The 14112-nt window shown below is 30.1% G+C and overlaps 1 protein-coding gene across 1 annotated transcript; it reads left to right on the top strand.

Moving 5' to 3' along the window:
• Window positions 1-92: 92 nt before the first annotated feature.
• LOC134710032 (basal body-orientation factor 1-like) lies at window positions 93-13329 on the top strand. Its single transcript, XM_063570184.1, has 11 exons — window positions 93-260; window positions 1843-1962; window positions 3089-3212; window positions 4287-4496; window positions 4816-4896; window positions 5425-5495; window positions 6028-6241; window positions 6519-6790; window positions 8552-8704; window positions 11692-11868; window positions 12186-13329. Exons 1-11 carry the CDS (start codon window positions 217-219, stop codon window positions 12256-12258), a joined length of 1539 nt encoding a protein of 512 aa, XP_063426254.1. The 5' UTR covers window positions 93-216; the 3' UTR covers window positions 12259-13329.
• The last annotated feature ends 783 nt before the right edge of the window (window positions 13330-14112 follow it).

Here is a 14112-nt window from a genome sequence, read left to right as displayed (position 1 = left end):
TATAAGCATAAATTTAATTTGACATTTTATTTTAAACATTCTGAAAAAATATCATCACTTATTTGTTACAAGTATTGATTTATCTCGTTTGACGAGACAACACTGTAACCATAACATTGTCAACAAGATGGCGGCGATCATGTAGACCATTTGGAAATTGGGATTTAAGCAAAATCTGCAGTCCTTTTAATAAGCTACGAACTATTAATCATCAAAATGCCAAAGAAGGGAAAGAAAGGAAAGGGGAAAAAGGGCAAGGGGTATATAGCTTTTTACACACTTCTCTTTCTAAACAAGACAGAATACATAAACAAATTGAAAGTAGGTCAGCTGTAATATCACCCTGATAAGCACCAATTTTCAGGCGATCTGCAGCTTATTGACATTGTGAATATCAGCTGCAAGTCACCATGTGATGCTTATCGTTGAGGGACCAAATCGAAAGAGTTCAAAAGGTCCTCATATTGTCATATGTGCACCATAATTCAGTTACCTTGTTTTGTAACCCCCATGTTGAATAATCTTATTAAATCATGCGTTGTGTTTTCTATACGTTTAATTGTTGTGATAGCTAATGCATATATATATAGTCACAGAGTAATGCGTTGTGGTCATAACTTTACCATATCATAATGTTTGTACTTCGGGTATTTTCAGACATTCTGGGGGCCGACAAAAATAGCGTTTCTTATGGTTCCAATTTTGGTACTGTTGTTAGGGATTTGAGTTGTTACTTTATTTAAGTTATGACTTCATATATTCAATGTAAATTGTTATCAAAGAAACTCAATCATCAGGTTATGTTTATTCATATCAAAGGCAAATAATTATATGAAAATAAGTGAAACATGAAATTAGTATTGTGTTCCTTGAGTTTCTATATTTTACTACTACTCAAAGTCTCATGACAACGAGGCCAGAAGAAGAAGTTGTTTGCTGTGTAAATGCAGGAAAATAAAAAAAGTCTGGAAAAAAAAAGTTCACGTGATTTGTTCATTAGAAGATATTTTTTTATTGATTTTTCAACTGTAATTGGGGACTTCTTCCCCTTACAAATATGCAGACAACCAGATTATAGATTTATCAGGTTGTATTTGCATCTTTTGCACGAGAGAAACAATTGATATTTCAGTTTCACCAGCAAACAAGAAGATGATTTGATAAAATTTGGGTAAAAAATTTCAACGTTGGTTCATACGTGTACATTATGACGTCGCTAATATGTTCAGGTCAAAGTTTATGATTTATTTGACATCACAAGGCAGAGATTTGTAACATTATTAAGAGCTGACCAGAGTGATATAGACAGTGGGATATCATGACCGATTATGGTGATAATAACAGGTTGTGGACAACCCACCAAATGAGTAACAACACTTAAATACTCTAAAAAATTAAAGAAATTAGCAATATTTAACAACTAAGTCATTAAATTTAAAGCTTCAAGCTCAGCCATACTAAATCCGTAGAAATCTGCTCAGACATGCAAACATCTCCAAAGTATGATTGAGTTACAATTATGAGGGGCCTGATGGGAAAAGGGGGGGGGTTCTCATCACAATTCATGAGTTGTTATTTTTGTCAGTCACGATTCACAGAAAATAAAATTCCATGATCACAGATCACGAAAATATAAAAAAAAAATCTGTAGAAAAACAGATCACGATAGCAAAAATGTGCCGATCATGAAGAAAAAATTATCATTCTCTAATTGCAGAAAAGATATATACCCTGTAATAGAGAGTAAATAAGAAATTAATGGTTTGGACTTCACTAGTATATTGCTTTCACTACATGACATATTCATTAATAATTTTCTAATTATAAATCTTCTTTTTGCAGAAAGAAGGGAGGAAAGAAGGGAGCAAAAAAGCAAGAATCAGTAGCTAAGTTAGCTGTAGCAAATTCGAAAGTATGGGAAGCCAAACTAGACATAGCAGAGACTGCAAAAGGAGAATACAGGTAATAATTACAAGTATGGGAAGCAAAGATAAACAAAAAGGTTAAAAAGCTAGAAATATGAAAACAGTGTAAGGATAAAAAGCAAAACAATACAAAACAGATTAACCAAAAGGCAGAATAATCTTAAATTTGCTTATGAAAAAAAGAAGACATAGTATGAATCTCAATAAGACAACCCTCCTCACAGGCCCATAAGCAACTATAGGTCACTGTACCTTCAAAAATGACCAAAACCAATACATGTACCTCATATTCAGCTATAAAAGGCTCAAAATGACAAATGTAAAACAATATAAACTAGAACGTGTAGAAAAGTAACAGCCTGATTTATGTATAAAATAATGAACAGAAAAAAGTAGCCTTTGCAACCTTTAATGTAAAAAAAATAAATCTTTTTTTATCATGTATATACGTATTGAATATATACATGCATATTCAGGATAAAATTCTTCTTAGTGTTTTCAATAGTAAATGCTATTGATAATGTGAGTGATACACAGAGTGTGTAATTATTTACTTGGAATATAAACCCCGTTTACTCCACATCAGCAAACAAAAAATTACAAAAACACCTTGTGCAAACTATGTTGAAAAAAATAATTTTCATGGATGTTTGATTTCAAGGTTATAAGAAATTTTGTAAAAAGGCTATAGAAAATAGAACTGTCCAGGTTTTTTTTTAGTAAAGATTCATCTTAACCTACAAAATAAAAAGAATATGTCCCTAGTACACAGATGCTCCTTCCTCATTATCATTTTCTATGTTTAGTGAACCGTAATAATGGGGTTAAACTGTAATTTGGCATTAAAATCGGAAAGATCATATCAAGAGGAACCTGTATACGTCTTAGTTTCAAGTTGATTGGACTTCAACTTCATCAAAAACTACCTCAACCAAAAACTTTAACCTAACCTGAGGCAGGACAGACGAACAAACAGAAGGATTGACGCACAGACCAGAAACAAAATGTCCATAAATGAGGCATAAAAATAAATAGTACCCAGTGAATTAAAAAGAATCCAAAGTATTCCACACAAAAATTGCCAAAAGCTTTAATGGTTGAAGTTAAAAGCCATTTTTGTTTTACAATAAGATTAGTGCTTAATAATCATGATTATTTTTCAGGGAACATGCCAAGAAACTTATGTTAGAGAATGATCAGCTTCAAAGTTCTATGGTACAGAATGAACAGGAATCTATTGAAATATTTACACTGCTGCAACAAAATGAAGAGAAAAAGAATAACCAGGTCAGTTAATTACTTGTAAAAATTCACTATACCTGCTATAGGTGTGTATAATACATGCATTTCTATATTAACTATTTGTGAAAATCGATATAAAATGTGGTCAGTTATTTGTACAAATTCTAAATAAACTGTGGTCAGTTATTTGTGCAAATACTAAATAAACTCTAGTTTAGTTATTTGTACAAATTCTTAATAAACTCTAGTCTTTTTTTTGTACAAATTCTATATACACTACAGCTCAGGTAGATTTTACTGTGACCACCCGCCCACAGTTGTAGTTGGCACCGGGTCAGCATAACTTCTAGCTTGTCCACTCTGCCCACCCATAGGAGTGGGCATGCAATTTCTTTGGTTGATTCAACAGACTTGAGAGTTTTAACTATTGAGATTATACCCCTGTCACACATTTTGCAATAATTTATGAGTTTACAGTAGTAAAATTTCTATATAAACTCCACTCAGTTAATGTTTGTTCAAGTCTTTGGTACATATATTAACTATTTATGACTTTACAACCAAGGTGTCAAACATGCCGTCTCAGGTTATGACTTCAATGCGTTCAAATTTTCACTGCTATCAAATCTGACAGTCTTTAACAAATATAATTGAGTTTATTGGTTACTGTAAAATATAATATTGTGTTGCATATAGATATAAGAAGATGTGGTGTGAGTGCCAATGAGACAACTCTCCATCCAAATAGCAATTTAAAAAGTAAACCATTATAGGTTAAAGTACGGGCTTCAACACGGAGCATTGGCTCACACCGAACAACAAGCTATAAAGGGCCCCAAAATTACTAGTGTAAAACCATTCAAACGGGAAAACCAACGGTCTAATCTATATAAACAAATCAAGAAACACGTATATATTACATAAACAAACGACAACTACTGTACATCAGATTCCTGACTTAGGACAGGTGCAAACATTTGCAGCGGGATTAAACGTTTTAATGGATCCAAACCTTCTCCCTTTTTCTGAAACAATAGCATAACATCACAACATAGAAAAACATACGATAAAATATCAATTGGCAGACTTAACTCAATCAAAAAACATAACATATTTCAGATGGAGAAAATGCAACAGTCCATTCGTGAGGTTAAAAAAGAACACAGAAAAGAGAAAGAAAATATTGTGGAAGGTTTCAGTAAACAGATAAACGAACTGGAGGAAAAATTAGAGGAGCGAACACAGGAAGTACATGTAATGAGGAGCGAGCTAAAAATGGTGACTGATTTCCAGAAACAGAAAACATCTATGATGAGGGAATTAGACAATGTAAGTTTTTAATTGAATGTTCAAAACTGTGAATATATTTAAAGTTAAAAAGTTGCAGTCATATTATTTTTATTAATTTAAGGACATGTATTTAATAACATAATTAGTCATATACAGTTTGTATGATACACATGATAAAACCAGAAATTTAGTTTTTAACAAACCATAATAAATTTTATCCATGCAATTAAAAAAATATCACCGATTTTTTTTTACCCTGAAAAATTAACAAAATTGTGTGTGACTGTCTTAAAATTTGTAACTGTTGTATTATTTTTTTGTTTTTCAATTTTTCAGTAAGATTTAATATTTATTTTAGATTAAAAATGATATGCATAATGCCAACAGAGACCATAAAGGCACACTGGCTAGGATGGAACAGAAATTCTTTGAAGAAAAGGTATGTCTGAAAACCTACTTTATTGATCTGTAAAAATTATTTTCTCTATTTTCAACACAAACTGATTGCTAGGATATCACCAAAAGTACTGAAAGTGGCATTAAACACCAGCAATAAATTCATCTCATTAATTTTTTAAACATATGGATTTTCAATCTGTTGTTAGTAAAATATAATATTACTTTTCTCAGTATGAAATCTAAGATTTAACTTTTGAGATTTGAGAAAAACTACACCTCACAAGTAAACAGAAGTAGATTTTGTTACTTCCATGATAGTTAGAATGGGATTTATAGTGAATGATGGGCCAACAATTATGATTCTAGCATATAAAGAAAAGAGGGTGTTCAAATATGAAACTAAGAGGCTAGTAGGGTGAGAAATAAAGATATAAGTTTATTGTGTGGGACAGTTATATAATTATTTCTTAACACCTGTCTATAGGCATAATATTAAATGACCTATTAATTGGAGGGGATAAACAATCTTTGAGAATTTTTGACAACTCTATCTTGTTTAACTTTTCAGATGAGGTTACAACAAGAAGCTAATCAAAAGATAGCTGAGTTAGCAGAAAGAGCTCACACAGAAGCTATTGCGTATGTATATTTACAGAGATATATTTTGTTATATCCTGCTTTTAGCAATTTAATCACACAAATACAAGTTTCCAATTAAACTTATTTAAATTTCATATATTTATTCAAATACTTGCATTGAAGAACACAGATGAAAGGGTATATTACAAAATGAATCAACAAATTATAACAGGCGAAGATGTCTATGTCATTTAATCTATGATGGAGAGTTGCCTCATCTTTTTAATATGAATTAAAAAAAAGAATGGACAAAATACTGAAATGATTTGCCTGAAAACTACAATCTAGTTGAAAAATGTGACTATCTTTGGAAATACTGGTGTATTCAATCATTGTATATGTTGCAGTTTTTTCTAATATAGAAAAGAGTAATAAAGGTTTAACTTTGGCTTTATTTGCAATGAAATTGGCTGCAATGAAATTTTTCCAGATTTTAAATTCACATTAAATATAAAACCAGATGGAATCGGGAGGAATGTTTTGTAACCAAGAAATATTATTGCTAATTTTATATATATCTGATTTTTTACAGTAATTTAGATGAAACAACAAAATCAGTGTACAAGGAGAATGTAAGATTATCGGAGGCCCTGAACTATCATATGAAAGAAGGAGAAGTCCTGAAGAAGAAAGTAGCCAGGTTAGATGAAGAAAATGAAAGTTTAAAAGGAGATAAAGAATTAAATGATATGTTGATTCAGGAGAAAGTTACTCAAGTTAAACAACAGAAAGAACAAATCAGAGAGGTAATTATTATCTAAAAAGAAAAATAACCAAAAAAAAAAGTCCAAAGAAAATCCCTTATGGCAAAATCAAAAGCTCAAATACATTAAAAAAAATGAAAAACAAATATCAAATGCCTGACTTGACAAACCAAAAACAACACTTTCTGATTTTTTAAAATATCCAAAAATTAATGGGCATCACATTCATTTTATGATATTATTGAATTACAATAAATGTTTTTCACTTTACTAGAGACATCATTTTGAAATTTCAATTTTGAGCATGTTTTGATTTTAGTTACAAGACAAAGTGGAATTATTAGAGAAATCACTTAGTCACATGTCTAGAGAGTTTGACACTACGAGGAAAGACATAATAACCAGATCAAGAATAGAAAACGAAGCTTCAAAAATAGAAATAGCTAAATTACAACGTGTGATTGAACTGAAAAATAAAGAAATGAACAAAGTGAAGCGATTGGCTAAAAATATTCTGGACCAGAGGACAGAGTTAGAACGATTCTTCTTAGAGTCATTAGAACAAGTACGGATGGAAATAAATGCTAATCAGTAAGTAATTATATCTCTGACTTATGGTGGTACCCAACACCTTATCTAAAATCAATTTGGCCCGTTTAATTTTGTTTTAAATTTTGTCAAAGAATTTACTTTGACCCTTTGACAAAAATATAAAAATTTCAAAAATTTGAACCAATCATTTAATTAGAAAAATTACACTTGTTATATAGCAGTTTGACAAACACTTATTTTGATCATTGAAAAGCTTAAATTCCCTTAACAACTCAACGTAATTAAAACGTTTTGCTGTTTTACAGAGTTATCTCCCTGTAGTGTTAGGTACCACATTAAGACAGAAGTAATGTTATTATTATACTAGGAATATCCAGCATTAATAATATGAACAATGGCTTTCTTAGAAAATATTGTCAAAGTTTGTTATTGTATATGTCAATTTAAAAAGTGACTATGAAAACTGATATGCAGTTATCCCTTTACTCCATATTGACGCCTTTTGACGCCACCCTTTACTCCATAATGAGGCCTTTTGACGCCTGTGTAGTACCTCAGTTTAAAAGTTTTGACTCCAAAATGTCTGCAAATGACTTTAAGAAAAAATTGTGTCCAATATGACAAGAAGATTCATGAGAATATCTGGCTTGAATTTCAATGATGAAATATTCTTTTTCATAACGCTTTAAACCTGATGATTTTTTTTTACTGCAAAAAATCCTATGCGAATCAAGTATGTTAAAAAAAAAATTCATGGAGGAAAGGGTTATATCAATATTGGACCCTCATTTCAAAAAGATTATTTATCCCCATCTTTTCAACTGTATTCTGTTGTCTGTTAAAATTTGTATCATTTATCAATAAGAAAGCTAAACAAGTATCTCTTATTATAAGTCTGTGATAGTTGCAAAAATTAACATCTGGCTATGTAAATATGAATATCCACCACTGTCTTGCCAAGGGAGATAATTCCATCCCAAAGTAGGTCATATACATCATGTACACCCACGTTTTTCTTGTAATTGTACCTCATTTAAAGGTGACATTTTAACAACCACATTGATATCACTTAATAATAAAATGTATACAGTAAAGTATGTTCAATATTTTTTTAAGTAGCATTTTTAAATCTGTAGCAGTAAGTATGGAAATATTGTCTTATTTTATTTACCAATTTTTTCAAGATATTGACAGTTGCATGAAATTAAGATCACTTAAAAAATAAAGATGTCACATTTATCATTGTAAATTCACAAAAACGTTATAACTATTATGTTCTTTGTCACAGTGGATCACAGTGTATTTGTTTTTTAAATTGAAATGGATTTGTGTATTTATTTTAAGCGAATATAATATTTACTTAACTGTAATGCTGTAACTTTCTGGCATTCATTGATAAAGAAAACTTTGTCTTTTAGAGGAAAGTAGTTTTCACGCCCTCCTATGATAGAAAAGTGGTGCATCATGTTTTCTTTTCTTTTCGTCTGTCCCATATCATGCATAAGATTTGTTGTTTATCAGGAAGCTGTGATCACATCAACTTGAACCTTACTTCATTTGTTCATTAATAGATGTCCTTTTAAAATTATGTCAAATTTCACTTTCGACCCTGATTTAACAGTTCACTGAACAGGAAAATGTCATAGTGTAAGAACAGTACATTCTCAGGTTAAAGGTTAAGGTAAAGCTTGTCAACCAAGAAGTTATGGTCACCTTAATTTAAAGTTTTTCAAACGTATCGAAAATCTTTCATTTTATAATTTACACCTAATGTTAATTTTCCAATATGAATTATTTCAGAGCCCAATACAGACAAGATGCCCAGAAAGCTTACCAACAAAAAATGTTGAACGCTTACAGTGGCAAGGGAGATTATCCAAGGATTAGGACATTCAATAGGTCAGACCAGAGTACCAATAATGTGTACTCAGATTTACAGGCTGCCGAAAAAATGTAAGTACCAGAGATCACATCTTATTTTTGCATATTTATAGTATATAATTAGGTACTGAATTAATTATTCTAAATTGATTTAATACTCTTAGAAGCTACATAGTATTATATACCTATGCTCTTTCTATATAATTCAAACTTTCCCTAATATATATATTGCATATGTAATCTTGTAATTCATAGATTATGCAACTTGCAGTTCTGCATGTTAAATTAATCTTCACTTCCGTTAACTAACAAAGACAAGTTTTTATCATTATTTTTTTTTACTTTGAGTTAAAAAGGGTTTGAAATCTACTGAAAGCTTTTATTCCAAATACGAAGACTTGCATATTTCTATTATTTGCTATATTTATCCTAAGAAATCAACATTTTTCATAAAATAAAAAAAAGCCCAATATGAAGTTTTTATTTTTTGAAAATATATCCATGATATCTGATGCCAAGTTTGCTATAATTCAGACCAACTCAGATTTTTAATTTCTACTATATTTTTTTTTATGAAAGGTACCTTTCAGAGCCTTAAGTAAAACTTAACAATTATTCATTTTTGTTTTATCTATTTGTATACAGAAATATAGTGTATGTATAGATTTGTTGTTTATTGTTTACATATTTATATGTGTGCATGGATATGGTTGATTTTGTAAACACATGATGAAAGAATTTCTTATAAATTTCACATTATTGTTATACACAGGGTATTTTAGAACTGCAAATTTCACTCAGTCATTTTATTTTTAAGAATTGTTTGATGAATTAGGGAAAATATCACTTTGAAAAATTGTAAACAACTCCATTTTTGTAAGAGGTAATTTTTATTTCATGAAATATGCATATTTAATGATATCAAAAAGTTGTATAAATAAATTGTTGTACTATTTTAAATGCATTTACACACATTTAAGGATATTCATTATTTTCAATCACAAAATGAACAACTTTGTTTTTATAGAAATCATGCTGATGTCAGAAGGCAATATATGAATTAAGGTGGTACCCAACATTTCACTAAAATTAAATTAGCTCATTTAATTTTCAAATTTTTTTTGACAAAGTATATATTTACTTTGAACCTTTAACAAAAATATAAAAATTTTAAAACTTTTGAACCAACCGTTTTGTCAGAAAAATTACTCTGTTTATATATAGCAGTTTGACAAACACAAATTTTGATCATTGAGAAGCTTAATATTCCCTTTACAACACAACGTAATTAGAAAGTTTAGCTGACTTTTCAAAGTTATCTCCCTGTAGTGTTAGGTACCACCTTAAGGTTGAGCTGATTCAAATATATGATATAAATGTGGTCTTACAATGGGAAATATTCCTGCAGATAAATCATGGACATTAAGTTCACTAGCACAAAATTTGAAAAATATATCTGGTTTACAGTTCAAAACTTTTAAAACAAATATTTATATAGATTGATTCTTTCCTATATCTAAAATGCATGTTTATGATTAAATATACCATTTTGTTCATTTGATAACTAAAACCCCTTAATTATAATCAATTAGAAATATGTTTATAAGATATGTAGATAACTAAAAAAGGAAAGAAGATTTATTCTGAAATGGTATATTTAATTTCATCACTGTGACAAGTCAAAAGTCTTCCAGGGAAATTGTATAATTGTGTGATATTTGGCAGAAATCAAGTTATATGATTAGATTTTCTGTTTATAATTATTTTGTTAGTTTACTCAGTTAAAAATATTTATCAACAAATAACTGATTTCATTTTTGAAATGTACTCAAGTTGCTAAACATTTTTACGTGTTTATATGTATTAAAGTTGTGGGTCCCTCCAAATGCAAAAATAAAGATAATGAAATATGGAAGACTTTTGACGGAACATGTAAAAATAAAAGCATGATATCTGTAGTATATTGTCGTCAAATGTAGAAATAATTGCACGATATCTCTGGTTATAGTTATCTTATAGTTATCTTCAAATATAGAAATAATTGCACGATATTTGTAGTTGGTAATCTTCAAATTTAGAAATAATTGCACGATATCTGTAGTATATTATCTTTTAATATTTTCTACTTTGTGCTTCTCTTCGTCACTCATTATCAGGAAAAAAGTCAAGTAAGTTTAACATGTAGTGTTCTTGCTTACTGATAAAGGAAAGTCAACAATGGGAGAGATCGGGGCGTGATGGTAAAAAACTAGGTCAAAAGTTATTGAGTATATTATTTGATAGGAAGTAGATCTCCTCATGATTAATATAAATTATTGTTAAAGCTAAATTTTATGCTTTTATATTCCATTCTAGTGTAATCTGTTCTTAATGGAAATTTTTCAGTATTCCTCATGTTCATTACAAATACTTGGAAAATATATAATATTTTATAGCAGCGATAAAATTCTGTAAGCCTTGGTACATATTTATTATTTTATTATTTTTATTATGGAGGGATTTGCAGAAGAAAATGAAAATCCCTTGTGAACAGTTTTATTTTATGTGATTCACTTTGGTACATGTGCCTTTTTCCATTTTCTTTATAAAGCTAATAATGTTTGTGTTAGTAAATATATTTAGTATTCCTGAAATCAAATTATACTGGTACAAGTATTTGTAAGTTCAAGTTACCCTATGTTTTAAAAACAAATTCACATTTAATAACAGTACTTGTACCTAAAGCAGCATGATGTTATCAACACAATATGAAAAAGAAGATGTGGTATGATTGCCAATGAGACAACTACCCACAAAAGACCAAAATGACACAAACATTAACAATTATAGGTCACCCTATACAGCCTTCAACAATGAGTAAAGCCCACACCGCATAGTCAGCTATAAAAGGCCCAGATAAGACAATGTAAAACAATTCAAACGAGAAAACTAACGGCCGTATTATCACCAGATTTGAGGGGAATAGACAAACATTTAACAACATTGAACAAAATTTTGTACCTTTTAATACATTTTTGATCAAATAATGTTATTTATTTTAACTTTTTATCTCTATAAAGGTATGATATTGGTGGTAAATGTGACGTCAGTGATCTAACATGGGAACAGAAAGAGAAAGTACTGCGTTATCTGTTTGCCAGAATGAATGGGAGTGCCAAACCACCAAATCTTCCTAAGGCAGCACCACTGCCTGCTATAGATAGAAGCCAACAACTCAGTATCACTGGGGGACAAATGTAAGTTATAATTATCTTGATAGGGGAATAGGGGGGACGCACAATACTTTATTTACCGTAGAAAACAGTAACCTGATAAAAAGCCCTCTTCTTGATGACTCATTTACTGATTTAATTATTTTGTCTATCTACGTTTCTGTTAATTGTAAAAGTAATTTAAAAGCAAATTCTTTTAAATAAAATTGATTTATGCTTAGCAACTATAATTCTGAGATGTTCATCATTTTTTTCATAAACCTTTGTGTGAATCCTAAATTTACTGCATTTTCAACTTTTTTTATAGAACTCTGTAAATGATTTTTCTCCATGTTTTGTAGGCCTGATGAATCTAAAGATGAAACATTCCTGACACAAACTAGAATGGAGGAAGCTGAACCAGTTGGGTCTTAAAGGGAACACATCATTTACTCAACATTTAATGACTTGTGCTTTTTATGTACTGGAGTTATCTGTCTTTAATTGAAGTGATGTATTGATACAATGTTTCAAGAATAGAACAGAGAGTGTTGAAGGTTTTTTTATATAAGGAAAAGAACACCTTAATATAAATAGATACTGTTTTAAAAATCTTGTTTATACAAATGTTCTGCCTTTTATCTACTTTTGTGTCAATGTATTAGGATAGTATGGAAGATGAATGGGAGTTGAGTGCTTGGTAAAACAAAAATATGTTATGTTACTTTTTGTTTGTTCTTTTTGAGGGGAAGAGAAACAGTTACTTAAATATTTGCCTAACTATGGCAAATTAAATTATCTCCCCTGGTCACTGGTATCAAAAGATCAAAAAGTATATTTCCAACTAATCCTGGATCTTGTGACTGTTAGATGTAGATACTTTTGTCTTAAAGAGTACCATATCCTCATGAATACGGAAAATAACTTAAATGGAATCCAATCAGAGATGAAAAGTTTAAAACTTTTTGGATATATATCCAACTTTCTGCATTGGAAGGGGATAAAGCAAATTGTGAATTCATGGGTCTGTTACCTTTCGTGTGTAACTTTTTATCATGTTATATCTTTGATAGTATGAGAGTTGAATGTAGAGATGTAATTCAGTGAAAAGGAGCAGATTTTCTGTAAAACTGAAGAATGAATGAGACAGTTTTGTACCTTCTTTGTTTTAACTAAACTTTTGTAACCTTTTTTTATCATAACTATTAATTTGCCTTGGATAGAAGATGGCATTGTTCCGGATACTTTGCCTCGAGGCATCTCTTTTACCTATATTTATAAACAAGTACTTAATGGAAGTGAATGCCATATAAGTATCGATTTGCCCAGAAGAATTGCTATTGTGTACCTATTCTTTACATTTTAACATTCCGTCCCTTACAATTACCATAGTGATGATGACAATTATGCCTTAGATAAATGTGATAGTTTATTTTAATTTTATCAGATGTCTATTTTATTTTTGTTTTTATGTGAAATCTGTGATAAACATATTATATAAATCTGTCTTTGTTTTATTTATTTGTTTCACTCAAACAACTGTTTCGATATTTTTATCAGACACCTATTGATGATGTGAATAATAAAGACATAACGTTTCCCTGGTTTGTTATTTAAGAGATGTGGGACGTTTTTACAGTCATAGCATTGCTGTTCAATGTAAGCCAATGCTCTGTGTTGAAGGCTGTACTGCGACCTATAATGGGCGACTTTTACAAATTGTGACTTGGATGGAGAGTTGTCTCATTGGCACTCATACCACATCTTATATCTATATTTGACATAATGTTTATACACCTATTGGTGTCATCTTATGACATAAAAGACTATAGTATTAAAAGCAAACAATCCTGATTACAACAGAAATAATTACATGTACAGTTAACCAAAAAAATGATGCAAATTAATAAAATGCAGTTTTTGGATTATAACTCTGAAACCAAAGCAAATCTGACAAGGGTAAATTGTTTATCAGGTCAAGATCTTTCTGCCCTGAAATTTTCCCATGAATCAGACCATCTGTTGATGGGTTGCTGCCCCTGAATTGGTAATTTAAAGGAAATTTTGGCGTTTTTGGTTATCTTGAATATGGTTATAGATAGAGATAAACTGTAGTACACAGCAATGATGGTCAGGAAAGTAAGATCTACAAATAAGTCAACATGAACAAAATAACCAGTTGTCCCATTAAGGATGGACATTACTATGTGGAAAGGTATTAAAGGAAATGAAAGATCATCACATTCATCTTTCAAAAATCAATTAACACTCATAAAATACCTACAGACT

This window comes from Mytilus trossulus, chromosome 3, assembly GCF_036588685.1.
Source record: "Mytilus trossulus isolate FHL-02 chromosome 3, PNRI_Mtr1.1.1.hap1, whole genome shotgun sequence".
In the NCBI taxonomy this organism is placed as follows: domain Eukaryota; kingdom Metazoa; phylum Mollusca; class Bivalvia; order Mytilida; family Mytilidae; genus Mytilus; species Mytilus trossulus.
The sequence above is the reverse complement of the archived record's forward strand: the minus strand, read 5'-3'. Positions and strand labels throughout refer to the sequence as shown.

Coding starts and splice junctions, on each gene's coding strand:
- LOC134710032 (XM_063570184.1), top strand. CDS start 217: ATGCCAAAGAAGGGAAAGAAAGGAAAGGGGAAAAAGGGCAAGGG. Junction 6,791..8,551: donor ATGGAAATAAATGCTAATCA/GTAAGTAATTAT, acceptor GAATTATTTCAG/AGCCCAATACAGACAAGATG. Junction 8,705..11,691: donor TTACAGGCTGCCGAAAAAAT/GTAAGTACCAGA, acceptor ATCTCTATAAAG/GTATGATATTGGTGGTAAAT.